General features: G+C 55.9%; 1 protein-coding gene across 2 annotated transcripts in view; it reads right to left on the bottom strand.

Moving 5' to 3' along the window:
- Positions 1 to 17159, bottom strand: part of FCHO1 (FCH and mu domain containing endocytic adaptor 1) — a 26164-nt gene extending 9005 nt beyond the window's left edge. Inside the window, exons 1-14 of one of the 2 annotated variants that reach the window (XM_058727495.1) lie at positions 17098 to 17159; positions 11864 to 11908; positions 11028 to 11098; positions 7874 to 7965; positions 6765 to 6839; positions 5588 to 5729; positions 3831 to 3983; positions 3627 to 3731; positions 2442 to 2540; positions 2252 to 2348; positions 1304 to 1348; positions 1108 to 1186; positions 572 to 596; positions 178 to 246 (exon numbers count right to left, since the gene is read on the bottom strand). In XM_058727495.1, coding sequence (XP_058583478.1) covers positions 178 to 246; positions 572 to 596; positions 1108 to 1186; positions 1304 to 1348; positions 2252 to 2348; positions 2442 to 2540; positions 3627 to 3731; positions 3831 to 3983; positions 5588 to 5729; positions 6765 to 6839; positions 7874 to 7965; positions 11028 to 11054 — 1008 coding nt within the window. In that variant the 5' untranslated portion in view covers positions 11055 to 11098; positions 11864 to 11908; positions 17098 to 17159. Of the gene's footprint in view, positions 1 to 177; positions 247 to 571; positions 597 to 1107; positions 1187 to 1303; positions 1349 to 2251; positions 2349 to 2441; positions 2541 to 3626; positions 3732 to 3830; positions 3984 to 5587; positions 5730 to 6764; positions 6840 to 7873; positions 7966 to 11027; positions 11099 to 11543; positions 11634 to 11863; positions 11909 to 17097 lie in introns of those variants that run through there. The other variant, XM_058727494.1, reaches the window with a different exon arrangement.
- Positions 17160 to 18685: the final 1526 nt, after the last annotated feature.

The raw sequence follows: 18685 nt of genomic DNA on the forward strand, positions 1-18685 counted from the left end.
CCTGCCTCTCTTCCTCAGCCCTGAGGATTCTTCGTTTCAATCTGCTTTGTCTACCCTGGAGGGCCCCCCCCCCCCTCCCCCCGCAGGATGTACGCAGAGAGGGTCGCTATTCGCGGAGGGATCACGGCCGCACAGCGCTTTGTCCTTGCTGTGCCCACAGTTGCCGCCAGGGGGCACCAGGAGGATATTGTTCTGGGTCACATCAGGCCGGACAGTGAAACCTTCTTCATCCACCTCTGGACACGTCTGCGGGGACAGGCAGGGAGTCAGGCTCCCCGCTACCGAACCTCCCTCCCGTCTCTCCCTGCCACGGCCCCTCCCACCTCTGGGCCCGGACTCAGACCTAAAAACAGCCCCAGTGGCAATAACAGTCTTCCCTGGTGCAAGCAGGGGCTTGAGGGAACAGAGTACGCTATGGCGGTAAGACTGAGGGGCACCTTGAAGCTAAGTGGGGACATCAGTCCCTCCCACATGGCTCCACACGCAGCCGGGATGAGATTTAGCCCCCTGAGCTCCAGGCTTGGGGCCCAAGGTGGGATTGAACCCCTCGCACTCGCAGCCCCGTACTCACCCCTGAATCGGGTTCCAGGGAATCTCTGGGGATGGAGAAAGAGATACCGATGTCAGCTCTCCCACCTCACCTGCATGCTCCCGACCCCCCCCCCCCCGACCCCCCAACACTAGACATGGCGCCTGGGAGTGGCCCCTGGGCCACGATGTCCTGAGCTGGTCCTCCCGGTGATAGGACCCAGGGGTTTGCCTGGGGCTGGGGGCGGTGAGTCTGGAGTTGGCTGAGCACAAGGTCTCCGCAAACAGCTTGGCAGGGGAGGAACCTGGAGCTACTCTGAGGGGTTGGCTCGAGGAGGTCGGGAATGGAAGGGCTAGCCTCGGCAGGGAACCACCAGGACTGACCTTGACAAGAGGAAGGGTTTGGGATTAGGTTGGGGAGTGGCAAACTGAGCTAGCTGGGAGACAGAGGTTTCGGGATAGCCTGGGACAGGAATTCTCCCGGGGCTACCCTCAGCAGGGGACTTCTGGGATAGCCTGGGAAGGGGGAAGGGATCCCGGGCTAGCCTGGGCCAGGGCTGGGCAGGGGTGCTTCCTCACACAGCTGCAGGGGGCTCCCGCTCCCGCCGGCTCAGTCCTGGGAGGCGAAAGGCCTTGGCTCCCCGCAAACGTTTCATTGCTGAGAACAGAGGAGGGGGTGCAGCTGAGCCCTGGGGGTGCCCCCTTCCCATTCAGATCTGCCTCCCGCACCCCCAGCGTCTGTCCAGCCTGGGCATCCAGGCCCAGACGTACTTGCCTTCCTGCAGGGCAGCTGCACTGTATGCCTCAAAATCCAAAGGCCCTGGGATGGAAGAGACGGAGAAACTCAGCCTGGCTGGGAGACCCCGCCCGGGGAAGGGCAGCGAAGCACCCGCGGGCTCACAATGGCACCTGCATCGGAGCTCGAGGCCAGCGGGCATCCAGTGCGCAAGCCAAGGGGCTGAGCCAGCCCCAGAGATGGTCATGAGTGGGATGGGCCAGGGGTTCAGGTCCCCCTTGGGGATGCACCGGACGGAGCGATGCCCGAGTTACTTTTTCTACTTCCGGCATTGTTCACGGGCACTTGAGTGGGTCAGGGGATGGACCGTGAGTCTGTACAGGGGACTGAGGCTCAGAGAAGTCAAGACAGTCACCCAAGGTCACATAGCAACTAGTGAGGAACAGACACAAACCCAGATCTGACCCCAACACTTTTGCTCTTCAACTCCTCCCTGACCTCTCATTTGGACATTGGTTTTTCAAATTGGTCCTTTGCTCAACAGTCCTCAAGGGCTCCCTTGGGCCCTCAGGGTAAAGAATGAAAGGCTGGGCCTGGCCTTCAAGGTCCCTCTGGTATCTGGTTGTAAGAGATTTACACATAAGATGGGCCACGAAGGGGCGCCTGGGTGGCTCAGTCAATTAAGCATCTGACTTCAGCTCAGGTCATGATCTCACGGTTCGTGAGTTCAAGCCCCATACCCAACGCTCAACTGACTGAGCCACCCAGGCACCCCTGGGTGTAGATTACTTAAATAAATAAATAATAATAATAAGATGGGGCATCAAATACTGTTCCTATGTGGGCTGTGGAGTTAGATTTGTCATCGGCCCGTTTTTCTGATGAGGAAACCGAGGTGCAGGGAGGTTCAGTCTCCTGCCTCTTGAGTCCTGTTCCTTCCCTGTAGTTGTGGCCCCAGAGCCCAACCCCCACGATGTCCCAACTCACCAGGCTTCTCCCGGCCTGTGCCCTTGCTCTCTGCAAACTTCTTCAGCAGCATCTCCACGCTGACGTTCTCGATGTTCTGCTTAAACTCCTCGTGCACCTGGGCCAGGCGGATGAAGCGTGTAACCAGGCGCGGCCGGGGCCCTCCTGCCCGGCGCCCTTTGCCTCGCTTCCCACCCCTGGGGCGCCTCACCTGCCCGATCTGCACATGGGTGTCCTCCACGGAGTGGGCGTAGGAGCCTAGCAGTGCCTTCATGTGACGCAGGTGGGTCTCCTCCATGGCTTGGAAACGCTGAGCCGGGAGGGGAGGGGCAAACAGGAAGGTGGAGGCCACGAGGAGTGGCCAGGTGACCCAGCCTGACCAATCAGAACGTTCCAACCCCCCTGGCCTCAGTGACTGGGCGGGGAAGAGCCAATGAGAGTCTTCCCTGGGACTTTGGCTAAAACTACGGGAAAAGAGACACTTTCGTACCCTGAGTCAATGAGATGGTGGGATCCATGTGGAGGCTGCAGGTGGCCACTTTGCTGCGAGCGTGTGCCACCGCCCCCCACCCCCGCAACAAACACACACACCCACGCACACCCAGGAGGGGCATCTCGGCTTGGGTGTGAAGTCCCCAGGGAGAAAAACAGACTCAAAGAGCAGAGAGGCACAACTTCCCGCCAACACCAGTTGAGTACCTGGATCTAGCCATGCCTGAAGCTCTCCCTTCAAACTTTTCAGTCCCCTGAGCCTTTAGTCTTCCTTGTCAGTTTGAATGAAGGTTTCTATCATTTGCAACTTTCTATCACTTGCAGATAGAAAGTCAGAAAAAAAAAAAAATCCGATTCCTAATCCTGACATTCCAATCTGCTTTTCACACATTTGAGTAGTTCCAGAGAGGTGTAACGTCTTATAAAAAGGTTACACAGCTGGTGAAGAATGGAGACTGGGGCGGGACCCAGGTCTTTCAGCCACCATGAACCATCAGTAGGCTCTTGGCTTCTAAACCCTGCCCTGCCCTGTTCACAAACCTCATCCGTAACGATAGAAACTGTAATCCCTTCTAGAGAGGTGTCCATGCACCCAGTACTTACTAGTCTGCAAACATCACATAGACCGGTTCATTTAATCTTCACAAAAACTCTGCGAGGCAGGTACTCTTACTGTTCCCATTTTACAGATGGGGAAGCCGAGGCACAAAAAGGATTTGGCCTTTGAAATACTAATGCCAACCACCACCACCACAGCCAACAGTCTCTAGGATTCTATGCCTTTAAACCTGCGGTTCTAAGGCTGCCGGGAGGCGAGGCTTTCAGAGGTTCTGGACTTCCGGCGCCCATGGATCCTGGGCCAAGGGATGTGTGGGTCTCCAAGGTGCCGATGCCTGCTTCTTACCACAGCCGAATCCAGCATCTTCTGTTCAAAGTCTGCGCGGGCTGAGTTGTATTTTTCCACCGAGCGCCTCAGGCTCTCTGCCGCCTTCTTCGTCTTGGTCTCCGCCTAGGAGGCACAGGGAGGGGATGAGGTCGGGAGGGGACAAGCGTCCCCTGGGTCTGCAGAGGGCCGACGGCAGCCGGGGACCCGCAGCCCAAGGCCCACCTTGTCCATCTCCTTCTGGCTGGTGCTCTCCCTCCGCAGCCGCTCCTGGTCCATGCAACGGTTCAGGTAGTTCTCGCGGGACTTGGGCAGGAGCTGGCTGACACCTGCCAGGACCTGCACGGCGTCCAGGGTGCCCACTGCTTCCTCTTTGCACTGCAGGGGGCGGGGGCAGGGGGAGCATGGGTAGGCCCTGAAGCCCCCAGCAGGTGTCCACTGGGAAACTCCCGGCTCTGAAACCCAGGTTCCACAGATTACTTTTTTCTGAGTATTCTATTGCTTTCAAAAGTTTTAACTTTTTAGGGGCGCCTGGGTGGCTCAGTCGGTTGAGCGCCGACTTCGGCTCAGGTCACGATCTCGCGGTCCGTGAGTTCGAGCCCCGCGTCGGGCCCCTGTGCTGACAGCTCAGAGCCCGGAGCCTGTTTCGATTCTGTGCCTCCCTCTCTCTCTGACCCTCCCCCATTCATGCTCTGTCTCTCTCTGTCTCAAAAACAAATAAACGTTAAAAAAAAAAGTCTTAACTTTTTAAAATAGGTGATAGTTACACACAGTTCTTATTTCAGAAAGTTTTACGGGGTGAGCTCAGGGAAAAACCTACCCCTCCCTGATCCCCAGCCTCCCAAGCCTCTGCCTAGGAATAGATCTGTCTCCAGAAATAATCAGCACATAGACAAGCAGATGTGTTTGTTCTAGGCCATTTTTTAATGACAAGTAGGGGCAACCTCTGTGTAAGTCACAGCTTTTTCAGCTTCATAATCTATTCCCAAGGTTATTCTGTATTAGCCCGCAGAAAACTTCCTTGTCCCCCAGTTCCAAAACAAGAAAGAAAGAAAGAAAGAAAGAAAGAAAGAAAGAAAGAAAGAAAGAAAGAAAGATTCTTTTGGGGGGGGGGCGGGTATTTATTTCTTTCTTTTGAGAGAGAGAGAGCAGGGGAGGAGCAAAGAGAGAGGGAGAGAGAGAGAATCTCAAGCAGGCTCCACATTGTCAACACAGAGCCTGATGTGGGGCTCAAACCCATGGACCACGAGAGCATGATTTGGGCTGAAGTCAGACGCTTAACTGACTGAGCCACCCAGGCAGCCCCCCAACTCCCTTTTTGGACAGGAATAGATGCGGCTCTAGGCCAATAAAGCTTGATTCACTGGCACTGAAATCTAAGGGTTATAGAGTTTTCACCTATTATGAAATATTCTTCTTTTAACGCCCCCCCCCCCCGCCCTCACCATTTAAGAATGTAAAAACCAGGGGCGCCTGGGGGGCTTAGTCGGTTGGGCATCTGACTTCAGCTCAGGTCACAGTCTCGCGGTTCACGAGTTCGAGCCCCGCGACGGGCTCTGCGCTGACAGCTCGGAGCCTGGAGCCTGCTTCGGATTCTATGCCTCCCTCTCTCTCTGCCCCTCCCCCACTCACTCCCTGTCTCTTTTTCTCTCTCTCAAAAATAAATCAGAGCTAAACAAACAAACAGATAAAATTAAAAATTTAAAAAAAAAAAAAAAAAGCACGCAAAATCCATTCTTAGCTCTCAGGCTGTACAAAAACAGGCTGGATCTGGTCGGTGTCCCATAGCGTGCAGACCCCTGGTCTAGAATTTTGAGTCTGAAATTTGACCGGGGTCAGGTCTGTGGGACCCTGGGTTTGACGTGGTGGAATCGACTGAATTCGCGGAGGAACACACGCCAGGAGCTGGAGGTTCAAAAGCCCCGTACGTTCTGGGGTCCTTCCTGCCACTGTCACCACCCGCCCCGCGGCGACACACACACCTTTTTGTGTATCTTGAGCTGCTCCTCGCCGTAGCGGAGCACGTCCTTGATGAGGTCCTGTAGTTTCCGTGTCAGCTCTAGGTGACAGAGCGCCAGCTTGTCTGAGGAGACGCGGAAGACCTCCCACAGTGGGGCGAAGGTCCTGGAAACAGGTCACACCCAGGGTTCGGCGGGGCCCACCCCCCCGGGGGCTCCCCACAAACAGCACGCCAGCACCCACCGCGCGCCCCAGGCCCTGCTGAGGCAGCTGCACCACAACTAGGAGGCAGGTCTGTGACAGATGGGGAAACTGAGGCATAGGAGGCTCCACAATTCACCCAAGGCTCCTTAGGAAATTGAAACCCAGGCTCTGAGGCCCCCAGCATCCTCACTCTGGACTCCAGGCCCCAGCTGATACTCAAGGGCAGCGAAGGCTCAACTTGCCCAAATCAAGTTCACAGGGCTTTCCTACATCCGCAGAAGACCTCTTTGGCCTCCCCCCCTCCCCCCCAGAACCTTTGCCCCAGAGCAGCCCCAGGAAATCCTGCAGATGCCAATGGGACCACGTCACCTGTGAATCGGGCGTGCACCGCTCCCCCCCTTGTCCAACCTCCCGTCTCATCTGTCCCTCACCCAGACCCTGCAGCCAGCCTCTTTGCTCTTCCTTGAACATGCAAAACCCATGGTTGCCTCAGGACCTTTGCACTGCCCGGGTCTCTGACCCAGACACCCCTGTAGCTGGCTCCACGCCGCTATCAAGGTCTCAGCTCACGGAACCAAGCCCACCCCAGAGGAAGCACCTGACCTCTCACGCTCCCATTTCATCCCCTTCCTAGAGCTGTTCACCCCAGGAAGGGACTTTTGTTCATGTTTGTAGTTAACATCTATCTTGCCGCACGCCCTACGTGAACGTGGCATGCAGGTGACTGGGGTTTTATCTGTCTTGATCGCTCCTGGGCCCCCAGTACCTAGAATGGTGCCTGGCACACAACAGATAAGTATGTGTTGAATGAATGAATGAGGAGGAAGCGAATGAATGATTTATATCCTCCTGTCCAATTAGCCCCTTGCGTGGGGGAGGGTTGACTCCCTATTCTACATATCACTTGTGTGAAGAGATGTCCACCCAAGAGTAGGCCCCCGATACCCCAGGACCCTGCATCCTTGGCGACCCCTGCCTCAGCCAAGGCCCACTCACCCCACGGGGGTCCCGTTACTGGCCAGCTTGGAAAGTTTTGCCATCGCCTTTGAGTAGGTCTCCTCGATGGTGGCCCTGAATAGAATGGAGAAAAGATGCAGAAGGTTCTGGGCGCCCTTGGGAGACGCTCCATCCCCTTGGGCCTCAGTTTCCTCATTCAGACATCTGAGCAGTAGCTCTCAAGGAGGATAGTATAGTCCCCTGCTGGGAGGAGGCATTTTGGAAAGTCACGGGCGAGGTTAAGTAATATGCTTTACTAACGACAGCAGGAGGAACAGCAGTAACAGCATCAGATAAAAAAGTTTTTGAGCACATACTACAAATGCTTTATATGCTTCGTCTTGTTTAACTGCGGGAGACGAACTTCTATTACCTTTTTCCCTCTGGACAGACACCGCTAATGCCTACCTAATCTCCACTCACATTTTCGTCCAGGTTAACAGAACCTCGATTTTCTTTGGGGCCACAATATGCCCCCGTGAAAACCAACTACCCATGGGCTCATTTTTTGATAGAGGCACCCAGAGGGTACCACGGGCAATCGTGGATGGGTCCGGGAGGGCTCTCTAAATAAAGAGTGGCCCCTGTCCTAGACAGCGCAGACAGGTCTCGCCAGACAGCCACAAAGAGAAAAACCTGGTTATAATCTTTTGAACTCTGCCCGGATTCAACGCGCATTCAGCTAGCGAGTGGCGGGGGGGGGCAGAAGGCTGCCTTGCAATTTCAATGTATTATGTTTTCTGGGATATAGATGTCGGAGCATGAGCATTTCCATGCCGAAATGTCGATTATTTCCTCATACGTGTGTTTTATCATATTCAGGGCATGAGACTGAGTTTTCAGAATTCCCCTTGTAAGTAGGTCATATCACCGTCTCTTCAGGAGGAGGCGTCAGAAACCTGGGAATTGTTGACAAGCGGGCACAGGGCTGACAGTGTTGAGAACCGCTGGTTTCCAGGGCGTTCGAGCAGGTTGGGCAGGGTGTGGAGTGGAGGCGGTGGGACGGGCCGGGGAGAGGTGGGGCGGAGCCAGGGCGGGGCCACGAGGCAGGCGGGGCTGACTGGGCTGCGGGGCGTGGCCAGGTGCGGACCGAGCCTAGGGATCCTCACCTCTCCCGGATGAAGTCGGCCAGCTCCTTGGTGGAGATGGGCCCCTGCTTCACGCTGTGGTACAGGACCTCAAAGCCATGGTTCTTTTCACCCTGCAGGGGATGGACGTGGAGACTGAGAAAAGGGGTGGAGGAGGCATCAAAGGTTGCCTAGCAACGGGGGCGTGGCCGGAGGAGCCAACCAGCGGAAGCCCAACCCCTTGGCGGCGGGGGTTGCTTCAGGCCTGAGCCAATCAGCCTGCTGTCTATCCCCTTGGGGGGCTTGAGAGAAAGAGAGAGGGAGAGAAAGCGAGAGAACGAACAAGTAGAGGAGGGGCAGAGAGAGAGAGAGAGAGAGAGAGAGAGAGAGAGAGAGAGGGAGACAGAGGATCAGGATCCGAAGCGGGTTCTGTACTGACAGCAGAGGGCCCAGTGTGGGGCTCGAACTCACGAACCACGAGATCATGACCTGAGCTGAAGTCAGAAGCCTAACCGGCTGAGCCACCCAGGTGCCCCTCATTTTTTAAAGTTTATTTATTTATTTTGAGAGAGAGGGGCGGGGGCAGAGAGAGAGAGGGAGAGTAAGAGAATCCCAAGCAGGCTCCACACTGTCAGCACGAAGCCCAACGCGGGACTGGAGCCCGTGAACGGTGAGATCATGACCTGAGCTGAAACCAAGAGTTGGACGCTTGACCGACTGAGCCACTCAGGCGCCCCTCAAAATTGGCTTTCCAATCTCATCCCCCAGCTTCTTCCTCTTGGCCTCGCCAGAAAAATGGCAAACAGTGCAAAGACATACCGTGCCTTCCTACCACTGTCCCTTAGCCTGGGCTGTTCCAGCCCACCAGGGTGCCTCTCTTCCCATCCATCCAAATCCTTCCGCCTGTCAAGGATCAGTTCCAGGCCCGCCCTCTTCGGAGGCTCACTTCCCTGAATGTTCAGTGGTGCCCCCTCCTGCTTCCCAGGGATGTGTCTCAGAGCCTCCTTTTGTGCCCTGGGTCGCTCTGAGCTAGTAACTTCACCTCTCTGGGCCTCCGTTTCCTCATCTGACAAATGGGGACAAGGTCAGCACCCACCTCCCACAGGTCTCGGTGGGATGAGGCTCGCAGTGTGCTGAACACAGGGCTTCCTGCACAGTGGGGAGGGCTCAGCAAACAGGCCCAGCAGCCCCCCCACCCCCGCCTGCCCCACCCAGGGGATCCTCGAGTAAGGCTGCACCAGGCATCGCTGCCCAGGCCAGCATCTGGGGCTGACTTGCAGCCAACCACTGGCCCGTTTCCCAGACCTGGCAAGGCCCCCAGTGGTATCTGCCTCTCTCAGGCTGTGCTGGCAGCGAGGGTCCTAGGAGGGGGTGTCTTGGGCCTGTGTCTCTTATCAGAACCTCTCTGGACTCCAGTCTTGCCCCCAGGCCAACCCCAGAGGGATCTTTCTAACACCGCTTGATGATGTCCCTCTCCTGCTCACACTTCCCTCATGGCTCCCCAGTGCCCTCTATGCCTCCAGCCCTGCCTTGGCCCAGTGGGACCAGGGCTTCCCTCTCTGGCTTGATCTCCCCCGACTGGAGGAGCCTCCTTCAGGCCAGCGACACCCAGCAAAGAGCCACCAATACAGACAATTGATTAAAAGAAACCTTGCCAGTGAAAGACATCCCAGGGTACTCCCTGAGTCCTCTTGGGAGGCAGGAATTATATCCCCTTTCCCAGATGGGAAAGCTGAAGGCTGGAGAGACAAAGTCACTTGCCCAAGGGCTCCCAGCAGAGCCCAGATCAAATCCTGAACTCAAAGCCCTTATCCACTCTGCACCAGGCTATCTTTGGGTGGGGAGTGCATCGGGGGTGGCTTCTATTTTCTCTCTGCTGATCTGGATTTTCTGCAGCAAGCTTGCATGCCTCATGCAATTAAAAAGAATTTAAAATAAATGTAGGTGCTGCTGTCAGGGTTCCAAAACGTGGGCAACAACTGATCAGCAAACAGTCAACCTCCTTACATAGAGGCACCAACAGGGGCTCAGAGAGGAGCGGGGGCCCCTTGCTGGGGTCACATAGCTATTCAGAGACAAATCCCGGGAATCTGACCCTTGGGGAGCCGGTGGAGGTCAGGCCCCCTCCCCCCACTCCCTCCCAGCAGGTGGCAAGGGGGTGAGGCCCCTTTAAGAAAGCAAGTGGCAGTAAGAGGAGCCCCAGCTGGGGAGGGGAAAGGGAGGGAGAAGGCCTGTTGCCAGGGGCAACCAGTTACCTAGCAACAAGCTTCCTCTGGCAAGCTCAGGGCGTGCAACTGGGGAAGGGGCTTTCTGCCCTGGTCCTTCCTAGATTCTTCTGTTCATACATTCCCTGTGGCTTCCCAGTAGCCCGGCCCTGGAAGAGGAGTCCTTGTGCCCTCAACTAGTCAACCTTGTCACGCTTCTGGGCTTTTGCTCAGGCTGTTCCCCCTGCCTGGAATGCCTTTCTTACATTCTGGAAAATCTCAGCCCTCCAAGCCCATGGGAAACATGGCTCTCAGCCCTCCTCTGGTTGCCCCCAAGTCGGGGGGCCCAGCCGTGACCCTGCAGGGCTGCGAATCTCTGGCTGGCTCTATGATTCCCAGATTGGGGGCTTCTTGGGGTCAGAGCCAGGATGAAGCCTCTTGGGGGCCTCCTCAGGTTCCACAGTAGGTTGGGTGTGGAGTAATGGTGGAAGGGAGGGAGGGAGCAAATGAATGAATAAAAACAACTTTGTCTCACTGGCCCCCTTGGGTCACAGTATGTGGTCCCCAGCCCGGAAGGCACAGGGCTGAGGAGGGCCACTAGGGGCCAAGTCAAGAAACCCCCCAACTCTCCAGGGTGGGAAAGACGTGGAAATTCCCTGGCTGCAATGACCCTGGATCCTGGAAGTTCAGTCCGGCGCTGGGTTTGAGCCCCGACTCTGCACTTTCTCACTAGGCAACTTTAGGAAAGAGAATCCTACTCTGGGCCTTAGTCTCCCTGTTGAAGCCGGGACTTGTCCAAGGTCACAAGGTCCATGAGGTCTGAGGGTATAGATTCATATCCAGCCTGACTCCTCCCACATTAACTTCGACACCTTGCAGACCCTCCACCTGTCCAAGGCTCTGCCCATAGGCCGCCACATACCCCCAGCTCTATAAAAGTCCCCACAGCCCTTCCAGGAGCCCCCATCAAAATAAAAGTGCATCTTACTTACCCAAAAGTGCTCCCCAAAATACGACATCCTGATGGCCTCTGTGGAGCCCCCGGCAGGTTCCTGTTTAGTGTCTGTCCAAAAAGAGGCAAATTTGAGCTACAAAGCCATGGCCAGCTTGGGCCTAAGAGGGGAAATTCCAACTATCCTCCCTGTGGAAGAGGAAGAGAAAGGATGAAGGAGGAACCAAAAGCCCCAAGGCTGGCATGCCAGGGCCCCTGAGACGATTCATCCCCAGGCCTGGCCCCCAAGTAGCCCCCATTCTAGCGGGGACAGATCAGGATATAGATGTCCCAAGTCCTGTGCAGTCAGAGCTGGACTAGATAGAAGGATAGGGGCTGGGGAGCTTGGTCTAGAGGAAAAGGCACAAGAGTCGGGGTTTTTAAGCACAAATAGGAGTTCACTGGGGGCTGGAATACTGGATGAGCCCCTCAGCCTGAGCAGAAAACCTCAGGGCCATTTCACAGATGGAAAAACTGAGCCCCCCACCCCCACCCCCTGCAGAGGGAAGCCACTTGCCAAGGTCACACAGCCAGGAAATGACAGTAGATTTTCACCCTGGGCCAGCTGAATCGAGACCTGAGCACTCAGCTCCACGCTGGGCAGCTCCTGTTGGAAAGGGTCTGCTGAGAAATGGACACTGGGACTGTGATCAGCCACATGGGGGCTGGGGTCCCTGAAGTGTCCCCAAGGACCCCTGGGGGTCTCCCAAATCCCTCTACGTGAGTCCGCATCTCATGCACGCTCTGGAATGGAGAGCTCACCCCTCACCATGATGACCCAGCTGGCAGTGGGGCCCCCATGAGTCCCAAGCCCGACTCCCAGAAGCCACTGTTCACCTGGTGTCTGAGTCACTATCCAGCTCTGTGCCTCAGTTTCCCCATCTGCAAAACAAGAGGGAATGCCTAGAAGGGGTCTTGTTGGGGGAACCCAGGCCTCCCCGCAGAGGGGGGCTGGGCCAAGCTGCCTGGCAAAGGAGGGACACTTGGTGTCCTTGGCACGTTCTCGACGCTGGGCTTGTCACAGGAACCCGCAGGCCTCATCCATAATTCATGACCCCTCGGGCAGCTCAGCAGCAGCTGGGAGCCTAGGAGGCACAGTGGCAGCAGGGACAGGGCTGGTGACCGCAAAAGGGAAAGCTCCTTGGGCCTCACTGGGAAAGGACCAAGCAAGGACCTTGGACAAGGCTGCCTTCATCGAGCCTCAGTTTAGCTAACCTTAAAAGTGAGTTTAATTTGAACCATTGTCGTCTAGCCCCAGGTCCTTTGACTTCTCTAAGTCACCCAGCACATGTACCCATGTGGCCAGGGCAATGCAAGGGTTCACGAGAGGGACCCGAGGTCTGGGTCCTGGGTCTGGTCACTGAGGAGCCTGAGGAGCCCCCAGCCTAGGGGTGTACAGCCAGACGCAGACACACCAGTCCTGCAGGATCAGGGCTGGGCCAAATGTTAGAAGGGACTGTGGGAGCCTGGACTGAAGGAGGGGGGCATGGGAGGTGGGAGGTTAAAGCATGGATAGGAGTTCACCAGGCAAAAAATTATTCCATTCAGCAAATATTCCCGGGGCGCCTGGGTGGCTCAGTTGGTTAAGCGTTGGACTCTTGGTTTTGGCTTAGGTCACGATCTTCGCGGCTTGGTGGGTTCAAGCCCCCTGTTGGGCTCTGTGCTGGTAGCACGGAGCCTGCTTGGGATTCTCTCTCTCTCTCTCTCTCTCTCTCTCTCTCTCTCTCTCTCTCTCTGTTTCTCTCTGCCCCTCCCCCACTCATGCTGTCTCTGTCTCTCTCAAAATAAATAAGTCAACTTAAAAATACGTGTATTAAGGGGCGCCTGGATGGCGCAGTCAGTTAAGCGTCCGACTTCAGCCAGGTCACGATCTCGCGGTCCGTGAGTTCGAGCCCCGCGTCAGGCTCTGGGCTGATGGCTCAGAGCCTGGAGCCTGTTTCCGATTCTGTGTCTCCCTCTCTCTCTGCCCCTCCCCCGTTCATGCTCTGTCTCTCTCTGTCCCAAAAATTAAAAAAAATAAAAAATAAAAATAAAAAAAAAGTTGAAAAAAAAAATACGTGTATTAAAAAAATATTTACTTCCAATAACCACCCTGTGCCGGGTGATGCTGGGGACCTTGAGAAACCCTAGTCACTGTGCCCTCCCAGAGGAAACCCAGTCTGGTCCGGAGCTAGGCTGACCTCCCAAGGGGGAAAAGCCCTAAATTCCCATCTCATTTCTTCATTCCTGACCACGATTTGGACCCGGAGTATCTCCAGATCCCTTAGGGCTGAGCTGAGTGATATGGGAACCACTAACCTCATGTGGCAACTGAATTTTAAACGAAGTGCAATGAAATACAATGAACGCCCCCTCCTGTCCCCCCCCAATCCCAGCTCCTTGGAGCCAACCTTGCTTCCAGGGCTGGTGGCCACCATATCGGACAGCACAGAGAAAGTTCTGCTAGAAGATGCTGCTTAGAGGATCCTAGGAGCCCCCGGGCCCAAGTTCCTCAGAAACCTAGAATCTCAACTGTTTTCACAGCTCCGATTAGATTGCCCCTCCCCCCACAACGCGCCGAGAGCCAGTATGTTTGTGGGTCAGTACCCAGCTCCCCCCCCGCCAGAGGTACCCGTTCATTCAGCCTTCACAGCCACACCATGGGGCTCAACCCCAGCTTTACAGATGAGGAAACTGAGCCACAGAGAAAGAACTCACTGTCCCAAGGTCCCTGTGATTTTGTCCCTGGCCTGCCTGCCAAAGAACTCTGGTTTGGAACCACCGCATGCGGCTCTGGGGGTCCGTGTCCCCCCCTACTGCCCCACAGCCAGGCCCACCACTCCGAACCGTAATGGGGGGCAGAGGGGCAGAGCGAAAGGTAGCCGCCACGCAAGCTCCTGCCCGGCCCAGGAAGTGACACCTGCTGCTTCTCCAGAAACCCCAGGCCAGGCAGAGGCCCCCCCCCCCAACTTCTGTTCCTGAGGGGGGCAATGGGGACCTCCTGGCAGGGCTCGAACTCACCAGACAGGGCAGCGAGCGGGGCTGGGGGACCCCCGACAGACAGGGTGGGCACCAGGAGATAGCCACGCGGGCCCCTGTCACTTCCGTCAGTCAGCACCAAGCCCCAAGGAGGCCTGTGTGCCTGGGGGACAGGAAGCTTACCCTGCCCCGCCTACCTCCCAACCGCCACCTCACCTCCCCCACCAGACCAGCACCCCTGGGACCTCCCTGGAACTGGGCCGGCCGAGGACGGGTAAACTGAGGTACCTGAACCTGGGGCCCCAAGGCTGGGGCTGTTATTACCCAACAAATAACAATCATGACAACAATTGTGAAATAACAGCATGCCCTAAATTGCATCTGTCCTGGGCTAAGCTTTCCACATCTCCCCATCCTGAGGTGGGCTAATGATGCCTGCTTTGCAGAGGGGAAACCAAGGCTCAGAGAGGTGGGGAGACCACATGCTCGTGTTTGTACAGCCGAGGCTCAAATGCAGGGCTGCGTGAAAACTTTCACGGGCCCCTTCCTCTAGCAAAAAAAAAAAAAAAAAAAAGAATTTAAACTACATGTTACGATTGCAGTGGCACAGAAATGCATATATTAATATCACATGTTAAAATGTCTTTTTTGACCCCAAAGCTCATCTTCTTCCCTTCTGATTTTGAAAGAGGTTAAGACACTTCCACGGACCTCTCAAAGTATCGTGTCTGAGACACGGTGGCCTCTGTATCTGATGGAGAAAAGAGGTCCATAGCACCAGGGCAAAGCCCAAAGATGGACAGGGACTTGCCCAAGGTCACACAGCAGGCTGTCAGTCGACCGGGATGCCCCCATCCTCTGGCTGCCTGGAGGAGAGAACAGAGCCTCTCTGACACCTGCCCCAGGAGCTGCCAGCACCAATTCCCCCCAAAACCTGGGGCTCTGCACTGGGTTGAGCATGTGAGCACACCCAGGAACAGAGAAAACAAGACAGGAATGGAGTCAGCAAAGAAGGCAGGGCTCACTAACTCTAAGCCACCTGTCCAAAGCCCCTGACCTCCTGCTGTGACCTTGGGCCTACCCTGACCTCTGGGCCTCCAGGTTCCTGTGGAAGAGGCTCTGACATTTTGCTCCCCGCAGACTCCAGTTCTGTACCCAGGAGGGCCAGTTTGGGGTTTTTCTCTTCCTTTCCTGTGACTGGCCTCTTGGCCCTGCTGTTTCAATGACCATCTTCTGTCATGAACTTCCTCCCTTCCAGGCCCAGCCGCCAGTGACCTTTGCACAATCCGGGTTGATTCTCACTTCAAGGCAGTGTCTCAGCTTGGCCATTACCCCGCTGGGGAAACTGAGGCACACGCCCCATGTCATACGGCGCCCAAACTGTCAGGCTTAGGAAGTTTTCAGTCCTCCCCACTAGTCTCTTCCCTCTTTGTCATCTATTTGGCAAACACCTATTGAGCACCAACTGTGTACCGGGCTCTAGAGACACAGCAGGCAACACCCTTGAAGACTCTCCTCTCTCCTCCCTGCTCCCAGGCAGCTGTGACCCCATTTATGATCACTAATTTTGTAATAGTATTATAATGACCATGTCTGTATTTACAGTGCTCCCATCTTCCCACGTCTCTTATGATCTTCCAAGGGGGATTCAGCCCATTTCACAGAAGAACACGCCAAGTTCCGGGGGTGGGGGGGGGGAGAATTGAATTTAAACCTGGGGGTGTTGGACTCCCAGGCCCACACTCACCCCTGTGTCCACTGCAGAGACGAGAGATGGGCTGGCCTGGTGCCTCCCACCTCCTCCTACCCAGGACCCCACCCAGGAACTGGCTTACCCCTGGCGTGGGTGACAATATGTGGGTCAGGGTGTGCCCCAGGCCTCTGTTCCAATGATCGCAGCTTCGTAATATATTTTACCGTCCGGCAGAATAGCCCTTCCAGCAATGCCAGAGTGACCACGAATCCATTTTGCGGTGCAGTAAACTGAGGCTCGGAGGACGGCAAGGCATGTCAGGGGGTCTCCCAACCCACTGCCCTCTCACCCCCAAACCACTGACATCTTAAGCAAAAGGGGAAGTTCTAGTTTGGCTAATGATGGAGTGTGTGGGTTTCAGAATCCGTGGGATACAGCCTCTGAAGCCCTCAGCCCCATTTTCAAAGGAGAAAACCAAGGCTCAGGGAGGTGCTGTCACCTGCCCAAGGTCACCAGTGAGGCAGGTCCATCAAAGCTGCCTCCTGGTCCCCACTGCGGCTGGGGCAGGCAACTCCCAGATTTGAGGCAGATGGAGGGGCCGCCCACCCCACAACCCTCCTCCGCACCCCACTCGCAGTCAGCCTCCGGCAAGATCCTAATTTACCTCGATTTATTTTAATCTCCAGAACAGATGCTGGCTGCCCACCCCCCACTGAGACAGGGACCACCCCCAAGTCCGTGCTCCAGGCCCTTCCAGGCCTTGCCTGGCCAGTCCCCATGTTGACCCCTCCCCAGAATTCCAACTTTGGGGGGTCCCTGCAGAGGATGCCCGTGAAACGCCCCCCACCTCATCCTTGCGGCAGGGGGCTGGGATAGAACAGTCCAGGGGAGGGGCCCGGGGACCACCGCCCCCCCCCCCCCCCAGCTCCTCCTCCAGGCGGATCAGGGTTCCCAGTGGAGAAAAAAGGGAAGGGGGTTCTTCATCTCTGTCCTCAGGGGTCTGCAGACCAGAGCTGGGAAGAGGGAAATTGAGAGTGGTCTCCACTTCGGCTGTCCTGGGTCCCAGGCTGGAGGGAGAGCGACGCCCCCATCTTTGCAGCCCTGGAACCTGCACCCAAATGCAGGCTTAGAATAAAGAGATTTGGGGAGGGGTCTCACGTGATAGCCGCCCTCCTGCACGCTCCGATTCTAGGCCAGGAGACGGGGGAATTGGAGAAGGGTCCCTATCTCCCTCCAAAGACCCCCGATTATGGCCGCTGGGAGGCCGGGCGCCCACCGCGCAGCCCCCAACCCCCAATTTCGCCATCCCTCATGCCCTGCCGCGCCTTTGCCCCCAGTGGCTTCCTGGGCTACTGGGCGCGGTACGCATGAGGGAGTGCGCGGGCCAGGGGATTCGAGGGGTCCCGAGGACTGCACTCACCTCCCGAGCTCTGGCCGAGCCCCGCGCCCGCCGCCACCTGCGGCTCGGTCTCTGACACCCGAGCCCGCCCCGCCCCTACCTCCGCGGTTGCGGCGCGGCAGCCGCCTGGCTCCGCCCCCGGGGCGTGGCGTAGAGAGTCCCCACCCACCCGACGGCGCCCGGGGGCAGGGGCGGGCTTGGAGTCCGCGCGGTCCGCCATTGGGCCATTCAGGCGGCTGGCTCCGTCGGTCCGGCGAGCTGATTGGCTGATCCAGAGGAGCGGCGCCTTTTTTTCATCACCCCCCTCCTTTCCACCACCCGCAGTTTATTTGCATAAGTTAAAGCAACAGGCGCCTCTCCCGCCACCTGAGACCCAGGGGGAGAGGGACGGGGTGACCACAGTTTATTGAGGGCCCACTGTGTGCCAGGTACTGAACAGAGCTATTTGATGTCCCCCACCGACAAGCTTGTGGGCGGAACCTTATCGGACCTTATTGATTCTCAGTTTATAGATGGAGAAAATGAGACTCAGAAGGGAAGAACTCGCTCGGAGGCCACACAGCAAGTCCGCATCCTTGGCCCCAGGACTGGGAAGAACTATCCACAAGAATGCTGTCATGTCACAAATCAGAAAGGCTTCCGCCCCCCTCACCTGGGCCCTCATAAAGTGAGATTTATACAATGCACCTGTCATTCAGCCCTCCATTGGAACACTAGGATGATCTCCCGGCCCCAGGCCTGCTCCCCTAGCTCAGTAAGGGTAGCCCAAGAGCATGCGCCCCGAGTCCCATAGTCTTTTCTTCCTGTCATCCACGTTGGTCCTGCTGGCCCTGTGTTTCTGAAACACCCCAATTTGTCCATTTTCCTGTAACTCCTCACCCCGTGGCCCAAGGTCAGGCCGAGTCATCTCCAGCCTGGATGCTGCCTTGGCTTCCTACTCGGGCCTCTGGTTGCCTCCACTCCTGCCCAGAACAGTCCCTGTTCCCATGGGAACTATAGGGTTTTTGTTTTGTTCTGTTTTTTCTTTTATACCCGATTTATTTTAGGGGCGCCTGAGTGGCTTAGTTGGTAGAGTTCCTGACTCTTTTTCCCCCCATTTATTTATTTTTTTAAATTAATTAATTATTTTTAATTATTTTTTATTTTTTAAATTTATGTCCAAATGAGTTAGCATATCGTGCAACAATGATTTCAGGAGTAGATTCCCTAATGCCCCTTACCCATTTAGCCCATCCCCCCTCCCACAACCCCTCCAGTAACCCTGTGTTTGTTCTCCACATTGAAGGGTCTCTTCTGTTTTGCCCCCCTCCCTGTTTTTATATTATTTTTGCATCCCTTCCCTTATGTTCATCTGTTCTGTGTCTTAAAGTCTTCATATGAGTGAAGTCATATATTTGTCTTTCTCTGACTAATTTCACTTAACATAATACCCTCCAGTTCCATCCACATAGTTGCAAATGGCAAGAGTTCTTTTTTTTTTTAATTTATTTTTTTTAACATTTATTTATTTTTGAGAGACAGAGAGAGGCAGAGTATGAGCAAGGGAGGGGCAGAGAGAGAGGGAGACACAGAATCCGAAGCAGGCTGCAGGCTCTGAGCCGTCGGCACA

Source organism: Neofelis nebulosa, chromosome 4 (assembly GCF_028018385.1).
Source record: "Neofelis nebulosa isolate mNeoNeb1 chromosome 4, mNeoNeb1.pri, whole genome shotgun sequence".
In the NCBI taxonomy this organism is placed as follows: domain Eukaryota; kingdom Metazoa; phylum Chordata; class Mammalia; order Carnivora; family Felidae; genus Neofelis; species Neofelis nebulosa.